Source organism: Sinocyclocheilus rhinocerous, unplaced genomic scaffold (assembly GCF_001515625.1).
Source record: "Sinocyclocheilus rhinocerous isolate Xijiao unplaced genomic scaffold, SAMN03320098_v1.1 scaffold936, whole genome shotgun sequence".
In the NCBI taxonomy this organism is placed as follows: Eukaryota; Metazoa; Chordata; class Actinopteri; order Cypriniformes; family Cyprinidae; genus Sinocyclocheilus; species Sinocyclocheilus rhinocerous.
The window spans coordinates 996,675-1,007,273 of NW_015662583.1; the positions used below are offsets into that span (position 1 = coordinate 996,675).

General features: G+C 42.0%; 1 protein-coding gene across 1 annotated transcript in view; it reads right to left on the reverse strand.

The window, feature by feature from the left end:
- LOC107728110 (serine/threonine-protein phosphatase 2A 56 kDa regulatory subunit gamma isoform-like) overlaps nt 1-4,393 on the reverse strand; it is a 17,517-nt gene extending 13,124 nt beyond the window's left edge. The window contains exon 1 of the mRNA XM_016538189.1: nt 3,904-4,393. Within this exon, the coding sequence (XP_016393675.1) occupies nt 3,904-3,957 (54 nt within the window). The 5' untranslated portion in view covers nt 3,958-4,393. The remainder of the gene's footprint in view (nt 1-3,903) is intronic.
- Nucleotides 4,394-10,599: the final 6,206 nt, after the last annotated feature.

Sequence of the window (10,599 nt, forward strand, 5' to 3'; positions counted from 1 at the left end):
TTCATCATAGAAATATCAGCATCTGCACCAAATTCATATTTTTGCTCAGTTTGAGTCTCTGAATAAAACTGAGCTCCATATTCTCACTGTATCAGACTATATGAGCTATAAATATGACATATGTGTCCCTGCAGCACAAAAGCAGTCTTAAGTCGCTGGGGTATATTTGTAGCAATAGCCAACAATACATTGTATGGGTCAAAATTATACATTTTTCTTTTATGCCAAAAATCATTAGGATATTAAGTAAAGATCATGTTCCATGAAGATATTTTGTAAATGTCCTACCGTAAATATATCAAAACTTAATTTTTGATTAGTAATATGCATTGCTAAGAACTTCATTTGAACAACTTTAAAGATGATTTTCTCAATATTTAGATTTTTTTGCACCCTCAGATTCCAGATTTTCAAATAGTTGTATCTCAGCCAAATATTGTCCTATCCTAACAAACCATACATCAATGGAAGCTTATTTATTCAGCTTTCAGATGATGTATAAATCTTAAATTCACAAAATTGACCCTTATGACTCGTTTTGTGCTCTAAGGTCACATATGTGCATATTTTGTAATATTTTGTCTTAAGGTTCAACAAACTTAAATTTTTCTTTTAAAAATCAGACTATTATTTCACATGTCAGGCTTTACAGGGTTAAAGTGATGCTGCAGCTGCAGGGTTTTTCCTGAATTGATGTCAGGCAAACTCACCGTATATTTTGGGCTTTACTGAATGTTTAGATCACACGGTTTCCTTTAAAGCTGCACATGACCGGCAAAACAGTTAAAAAGCGTTGTTTTATTTCGGCACAGAGACAGACAGATGAGTAGGCGGCTCTTCAATGTTTATTCAGCTTTCAGATGATGTATAAATCTTACATTCACAAAATTGACCCTTATGACTGGTTTTGTGCTCTAAGGTCACATATGTGCATATTTTGTAATATTTTGTCTTAAGGTTCAACAAACTTAAATTTTTCTTTTAAAAATCAGACTATTATTTCACATGTCAGGCTTTACAGGGTTAAAGTGATGCTGCAGCTGCAGGGTTTTTCCTGAATTGATGTCAGGCAAACTCACCGTATATTTTGGGCTTTACTGAATGTTTAGATCACACGGTTTCCTTTAAAGCTGCACATGACCGGCAAAACAGTTAAAAAGCGAGACCTCAGTGTCAACAACGAATACGTTTGACCACAACTGATTACGTGAAGGTCAGTTCAATTTATAAACGACTCCATTTGATTCAAAAGAAGATGATTCAGTCTGCAGTTCACTAAAGGTTTGAGTGTGCATTTGAACTGTATTATCAATCGCACGACCCTCATCAACACGTCACGTTCTGCATGCACACTATACGTGTAGCATGCAAATATTCAGTGTGCATTAAATACTGCATCCCATAATGCAATGCAGTCGGCTTGAACTTAGTTATGACTTAGTCATATCAGCTGTGATTATGAATCATTATAATAACCATGCTTATCGGAGACAATTACAGGACGGCACTTATTGAATTAAATGTGAATGCATCTAAAGTTCATCAAAATATTATATTATAATACTAGTTTACTAGGTTTTTAAAAAAAAAACACTAGGCTGTGTGGAGAATATATCTAGTGTAGTGAAGCAATATGCATTGATAAATGTTTCTTATCACACTATATGCAAGTGGCATCCAGTTATTTAGGAAATTAAATGGTTAGCTATTTTGTCTAAAAACATTTAAACTTTTTGCAGTCTGATCGAATAAGTAACAAAAAGATGTAAAATGAGGGCTGTAAATACACTGCCGTATGTTTGGAATATTTAAGTCTCTTATGTTCACCAAGGCTGCATTTATTTGATCGAAAATACAGTGAAAAATGTGAAATATTATTACAATTTAAAATAACTGCTTTCTGTGTGAATATATTATAAACTGTAATTTATTCCTGTGATCAAAGCTGTATTTTCAGCATCATTACTCCAGTCTTCAGAGTCACAAGATCTTCAGAAATCATTCTAATATGCTGATTTGCTGCTTGAGAAACATTTATTTCACAGGAATAAATTACAGTTTAACAGATATTCACATAGAGAACAGCTGTTTTAAATTATAATAATATTTCACAATTTCGGCACAGAGACAGACAGATGAGTAGGCGGCTCTTCAATGTTATCTGGGATGCATCAGTGTTTGAAAACAGCAGAGCAACCAGAGACCTCAGTGTCAACAACGAATACGTTTGACCACAACTGATTAGGTGAAGGTCAGTTCAATTTATAAACGACTCCATTTGATTCAAAAGAAGATGATTCAGTCTGCAGTTCACTAAAGGTTTGAGTGTGCATTTGAACTGTATTATCAATCGCACGACCCTCATCAACACGTCACGTTCTGCATGCACACTATACGTGTAGCATGCAAATATTCAGTGTGCATTAAATACTGCATCCCATAATGCAATGCAGTCGGCTTGAACTTAGTTATGACTTAGTCATATCAGCTGTGATTATGAATCATTATAATAACCATGCTTATCGGAGACAATTACAGGACGGCACTTATTGAATTAAATGTGAATGCATCTAAAGTTCATCAAAATATTATATTATAATACTAGTTTACTAGGTTTTTAAAAAAAAAACACTAGGCTGTGTGGAGAATATATCTAGTGTAGTGAAGCAATATGCATTGATAAATGTTTCTTATCACACTATATGCAAGTGGCATCCAGTTATTTAGGAAATTAAATGGTTAGCTATTTTGTCTAAAAACATTTAAACTTTTTGCAGTCTGATCGAATAAGTAACAAAAAGATGTAAAATGAGGGCTGTAAATACACTGCCGTATGTTTGGAATATTTAAGTCTCTTATGTTCACCAAGGCTGCATTTATTTGATCGAAAATACAGTGAAAAATGTGAAATATTATTACAATTTAAAATAACTGCTTTCTGTGTGAATATATTATAAACTGTAATTTATTCCTGTGATCAAAGCTGTATTTTCAGCATCATTACTCCAGTCTTCAGAGTCACAAGATCTTCAGAAATCATTCTAATATTCTGATTTGCTGCTTGAGAAACATTTATTTCACAGGAATAAATTACAGTTGAACAGATATTCACATAGAGAACAGCTGTTTTAAATTATAATAATATTTCACAATTTTTACTGAATTATTCCAAACTTCTAAGCAGTATTGCACATCCATCATCCTGGAAATAAAAGACTGAGTGCACTGCATTGTATGATACAGTATCTTCCACAGTGTGCACTGTGGTATAATGCACTAGTCATCTAGTTATTCCATGCATACTTGCATAATGTTCAAAGCGTGCATGCAGAAGTAAAATATCAAATCATATGTCTAATCTCAAAGTTGTTTAAAATGCATATTTAAAACATTGCAAAGCATGCAACAAATGCATCATTAATGCATGAATGATTACAATCATCTGTCTGCGTGTGAAGTGAAGAAAACAAAGCAGAAGGAACCGGCTGTCAGGATGCAGTCTCTCGCAAGCTCTGTGGCTTGAGCACACATGCATGCATTCTTCCTGAAGCTGTGACCTCACTTCCTCTGACATCAGTGCTCTGGTAAGGGGGGATGGGAGGCTAGTTAAACAGACCCCCTCCTACTTAACCAGCGCATTGTAAACAGAGTTTTCCACATTCACTGCGTTTTGAGCTGTGTCAAGATTTATGCATGTAGTGCAAACCCAAATGCATGGCCAGAAAATGCTTAAAATGCAGTCTGCAAAGCGTGAATCTAAAAAAAAAAGAGGTTTGTATCTATTCTAGTGTCTCCCAAACGCCACACATTCTTCTGCCTGCGTAACAGCGGCCACAAATCATGGCATAGCAACCTCCCTCGTCGCTCTCTGCCTACACAGACACAATAAGACAAACATCTCACCTCTAAAGTGCATGAGGGCCACCGGCTGAAAGGGCCCGTTGGCGCTCGGAGCATCCAGAACCATCCTGGCCTCCTCTTTAGAGCATGTCAACATCTATGGGTCTGATCGGGCACGAGGCGGCTAGCTCGAGCTGTTAGCCTCCATTTCAGCAGCACAAACACTCTCAGCAGAAAATGAAGCTCCGTTGCTGGAGGGAAGCAGCTAAGTTAGTGATGTCACTCATCAAAGGGAGGCCGCCGATTGGCCGGAGGAGATCACGTGATCTCAAGCAGCAGAGGGCTGGCTGGGGAGGCTGCTGATTGGCTGGCGGGGGCCGGGGAAGGCGGAGCTGTGGGTTTGAGTGGCGCATGCAGGCCACATGAAGATTACGGGATTCGTCACAGTGCAAGCGGATGCTAAAGCAGTGCTGCTGAAGACCGAAGAGCATAAATAACAGACATGCACATGGTTGGTGCACTTTATTGTGCCTTGAAATTGTAAGAAAAGTGTGTGCTAAAAAGCAGATGTAAGACACAATCTGTATTAGTTTCCATTTTTAATGCCTGAATTACATTTGCATTCATAAAGCTTTAACAATTTAGTCATTTATTTTTACATTTTAACAACATTAGTGGCCTGTGAAATGTGCATTCATTTTTCAGATGCATTTTTAATGGTTGAATTAAATGTAAATAATTATAATGAAAAAAAAATGTCTAATCACCTGAATGTGTAACACATTAACAATTTAATAATTTATTAAAATTTCAACAATAATAGTTTTATTTTGTCCCAAATTCTGATTTCTGTTCTGTTTTTTTTGTCTTTTTAGATGCCATTTAGATGGTTTTATTCAATTATAATAATCAAGAAGCATGTTTAATTAATTGAATTCCTAAGTCTATAACAATCTAAAAATGTATTCAAATAATAGTGCCCTTTGAAATCTGTTTTATTTTGTCCCAAATTCCATGTTTTCCGTTTTGATTTATCTGAGTTCTGTTTCAATGGTTTAAATCTATTTTAATCATAAAAAAGCATGTGCAATTACTTAAATTTTTTAAATGTTAACAGTAATAGTGCCCTATGAAATGCATTTTATTTTTTCCTAAATTCTATCTTAATGTTTTTTTAAATGTTAATAATAAAAAAAGTTAAATTAAATGAATTCCTATAACTAACAATTTAATAATTTAATAAAATTGAACAATTATAGGGCCCTATGCAGGGCCTTCCTTAGGGGGGTGCAACTGGTGTGGTCGCACCGGGCCCCGCACTTGAGGGGGCCCCATCGCGAACGGACCGAGGGGGGCCCCCCCCAGAACGAGATCGCGAACGGACCGAGGGGGGCCCCCCCCAGAACGAGATCGCGAACGGACCGAGGGGGGCCCCCCCCAGAACGAGATCGCGAACGGACCGAGGGGGGCCCCCCCCAGAACGAGATCGCGAACGGACCGAGGGGGGCCCCCCCCAGAACGAGATCGCGAACGGACCGAGGGGGGCCCCCCCCAGAACGAGATCGCGAACGGACCGAGGGGGGCCCCCCCCAGAACGAGATCGCGAACGGACCGAGGGGGGCCCCCCCCAGAACGAGATCGCGAACGGACCGAGGGGGGCCCCCCCCAGAACGAGATCGCGAACGGACCGAGGGGGGCCCCCCCCAGAACGAGATCGCGAACGGACCGAGGGGGGCCCCCCCCAGAACGAGATCGCGAACGGACCGAGGGGGGCCCCCCCCAGAACGAGATCGCGAACGGACCGAGGGGGGCCCCCCCCAGAACGAGATCGCGAACGGACCGAGGGGGGCCCCCCCCAGAACGAGATCGCGAACGGACCGAGGGGGGCCCCCCCCAGAACGAGATCGCGAACGGACCGAGGGGGGCCCCCCCCAGAACGAGATCGCGAACGGACCGAGGGGGGCCCCCCCCAGAACGAGATCGCGAACGGACCGAGGGGGGCCCCCCCCAGAACGAGATCGCGAACGGACCGAGGGGGGCCCCCCCCAGAACGAGATCGCGAACGGACCGAGGGGGGCCCCCCCCAGAACGAGATCGCGAACGGACCGAGGGGGGCCCCCCCCAGAACGAGATCGCGAACGGACCGAGGGGGGCCCCCCCCAGAACGAGATCGCGAACGGACCGAGGGGGGCCCCCCCCAGAACGAGATCGCGAACGGACCGAGGGGGGCCCCCCCCAGAACGAGATCGCGAACGGACCGAGGGGGGCCCCCCCCAGAACGAGATCGCGAACGGACCGAGGGGGGCCCCCCCCAGAACGAGATCGCGAACGGACCGAGGGGGGCCCCCCCCAGAACGAGATCGCGAACGGACCGAGGGGGGCCCCCCCCAGAACGAGATCGCGAACGGACCGAGGGGGGCCCCCCCCAGAACGAGATCGCGAACGGACCGAGGGGGGCCCCCCCCAGAACGAGATCGCGAACGGACCGAGGGGGGCCCCCCCCAGAACGAGATCGCGAACGGACCGAGGGGGGCCCCCCCCAGAACGAGATCGCGAACGGACCGAGGGGGGCCCCCCCCAGAACGAGATCGCGAACGGACCGAGGGGGGCCCCCCCCAGAACGAGATCGCGAACGGACCGAGGGGGGCCCCCCCCAGAACGAGATCGCGAACGGACCGAGGGGGGCCCCCCCCAGAACGAGATCGCGAACGGACCGAGGGGGGCCCCCCCCAGAACGAGATCGCGAACGGACCGAGGGGGGCCCCCCCCAGAACGAGATCGCGAACGGACCGAGGGGGGCCCCCCCCAGAACGAGATCGCGAACGGACCGAGGGGGGCCCCCCCCAGAACGAGATCGCGAACGGACCGAGGGGGGCCCCCCCCAGAACGAGATCGCGAACGGACCGAGGGGGGCCCCCCCCAGAACGAGATCGCGAACGGACCGAGGGGGGCCCCCCCCAGAACGAGATCGCGAACGGACCGAGGGGGGCCCCCCCCAGAACGAGATCGCGAACGGACCGAGGGGGGCCCCCCCCAGAACGAGATCGCGAACGGACCGAGGGGGGCCCCCCCCAGAACGAGATCGCGAACGGACCGAGGGGGGCCCCCCCCAGAACGAGATCGCGAACGGACCGAGGGGGGCCCCCCCCAGAACGAGATCGCGAACGGACCGAGGGGGGCCCCCCCCAGAACGAGATCGCGAACGGACCGAGGGGGGCCCCCCCCAGAACGAGATCGCGAACGGACCGAGGGGGGCCCCCCCCAGAACGAGATCGCGAACGGACCGAGGGGGGCCCCCCCCAGAACGAGATCGCGAACGGACCGAGGGGGGCCCCCCCCAGAACGAGATCGCGAACGGACCGAGGGGGGCCCCCCCCAGAACGAGATCGCGAACGGACCGAGGGGGGCCCCCCCCAGAACGAGATCGCGAACGGACCGAGGGGGGCCCCCCCCAGAACGAGATCGCGAACGGACCGAGGGGGGCCCCCCCCAGAACGAGATCGCGAACGGACCGAGGGGGGCCCCCCCCAGAACGAGATCGCGAACGGACCGAGGGGGGCCCCCCCCAGAACGAGATCGCGAACGGACCGAGGGGGGCCCCCCCCAGAACGAGATCGCGAACGGACCGAGGGGGGCCCCCCCCAGAACGAGATCGCGAACGGACCGAGGGGGGCCCCCCCCAGAACGAGATCGCGAACGGACCGAGGGGGGCCCCCCCCTTTGATTAGGGTTGGAGCTAACCTCTGAAGGAAAGTGGCCTGGAAGGGCCAAGTTTGCCCACCCCTGAATTAATGCATATTCATATTTATTTTAGAACTACAGTAACATCTGATTTCTGTCACCATGGGGACAGGAGAGCTGTCAATCAATAAATGGGAAACAAAGTAACTTGCGTTACTTATTTGAAAAAGTTACTCAGATATTCTCTTGTAAATTAAAAAGTAATGCATTACTTTACTAGTTACCTGAAAAAAAGTAATCTGATTACGTAACTCGCGTTACCCCCAACACTGATAATAGTGCCCTATGAAATGTGTTTTATTTTTCCCGAATTCTGTGTTTTCCGTTTTTAATGGCTGAATTAAATTTAAATTTTCAAAAATGATGCCTAATTTGGGGTGCGTGATATGACTATTTTTGATCGTGGGTGATTAAAATGTCTCCACGATCTGCTTTTGAAGGAATATGGTAGTATCGCGCTACAAATGTTACTCAGCGGTAGAGTCACACTCACAGGACACTGCACTTATTCACAACCACAAAAGTACTGTATTTGCATGTGCTTTAAAGCCTTGCTAGTTAAACATTTCATTCGCGTGCTGTTCTGACATGTGCTTTTTCTGAGCCCGTACACACTAAAAATCCTGACAAACAGCAGCTGATTACTGGACTCTTTCACGTCTGATTGCGCTAATGCTGTCAAAAACACACAAGGTTTACATATAAACACAGTTGGTTATGTCTAAAGTGAAAGTAAACAGCTGAGAGAGAAACGGATGCGTGCCTGTATGTTAGATGAGTGTAGGTCTTAAAGTGACAGCAGTCTAATAGTTCTAAACATGCTGCTGCTTGTCATTAATGTTATAAAACAACTAAACACAAAGTGATTGAAGAACATTAATACAGTTGCTTTAATAAGAATCAGTTATGTGTGTTTGTAGTGTGTATGTTTGTTGTTATTTTTTAATAACAAAGATAAAACAATGATAAAGATTTTTATCTTTGCCCACTTTGGCCTAAATGTCTGCCATTCTTTTTTACTTTATATTTTGTTACCTTGTAAGGCTTTGTTTTGTAAAATAGGGAAATTACTGCTCAGACAACTTAGAGAAAATAGTAAAATCAACATGACAAAGAATTGTGATAAAATCGTGAATCGTGATTTTCCTGGAAAAAAAAAAAAAGTGATATTTTTACCATATCGCCCAATCCTATGCCTAATCAACTGAATTCATAAACAAATAAACATTTAAGAATTTATTAAACTTTTAAAATAATATGAATTGCGTTTTTTTCCCTCAAATTCTGTTTTACATTTAAAATTTTCTAGAATCAAATTTTAATGGCTGAATTCAATTTTAATAATTCAGAAGGATGCCTAATCAACTGAATTCATAACACTTTTAATATTTTATTCAAACAATAATAGTGGCATATGACATGTTTTATTTTACTTTTTCCAAATTCTGTTTTTTTTTCATATTAAAGATTCAGATTAAATTTTTAATGGCTGAATTAAATTTCAAAAAATTTTAAAATAATGCCTCATCAATTTGTTTAATAAAACTTTAACGATTTAATAATTTATTAAAAATCTAACAATATTTTTATATATTTAACAAAATTTTGTGTTGTCTATTTAAATTTTTATGGAATCTGTGTTTTATGATTTTATACAAATTTAGCATCGAAAACGGTAGTAACCAAATAAATGCATACAATGACAAACCCAAGCAACCACTCATAACAACTTAGCAACCACTTACTATCACCGTAGAAACAACCCGCACTGACCTAGCAACCGCATAGCAACACACAAAACACCACTCTGGAGACCCGGCACCCACTCACAAAAGCCTCTTACATCACATTCTTATGCATCATCATACTCGGGTGTTTTTGAGAAAAACCTGCAGCTGCTCTGAGACGCTCTTCTGACCAACACAGACCATCAGGACCATCCACAAACCAGCACTTACACATATCTCACACTAAAAACACATATGAATATATTACTTACACAGTAGATTATACATGTTATTCATATATAAAATGTATATTATTACTACATATTTACAAACAGCATTTATATATTATATTATATTATATTACTGGTATACTGCAATAATCTATATTTTATACTATATATTAGCACTTTTATGGCTAAATATCTCTGTCTTACTCTTATTAAATAATATGTATTATTTAATTAATTAATATGATTAAATACTAATTTATTAATAATTCATTTATTAAATTATATTGATATTTATTTAATCTCAGAAATATTTTACTGTAATATGTATACTGCCTAAAAAGGTATATAATTCTCTATATATGAATGTATATACATATATAATTTATTATATAATTATAAATATTATCTTTTATTATATATATAATTTAATTAATAATGATTGTTAAATAACATTTATTAAATAATTACTAAAGACTAACAATTTATTAACAATTCATTTGTTATAATATATTTGTTATTATATACGATATATATATATTATTTAATGCTGATTGTTAAATAATTAACAATTTATTTGTTATGATATATATGTCTGTGTGTATTACATAAAATATAATATATATTATTATATATATTATACAAATAATGTTTGTAAATAATTGCTAAATAATAATTAACTTTAATTTTAATAAGAGTTTTAAGAGTATTATTTAATAATAATATATATATATATATAATCTCAGAAATAAATACATTAGTCTACTGCACTGTAAGTGGTAAATAAATGACGTGTGCGATTATATTTGTGAGTGTTAATATATATATTTTTATGGGTAACAGTGAGGTGTGAGCTCAGTTTGACTCGTGAGGATCGTTAACTGGCTTTAATTAGGTCAGATGTGAGAAAAGAAACTTCTGAAGGGGAAGATAATGTAATATATGATAGATAGATAGATAGATAGATAGATAGATAGATAGATAGATAGATTATAGATAGATAGATAGATAGATAAAAGATAGATAGATAGATAGATAGATAGATAGATAGATAGATAGATAGA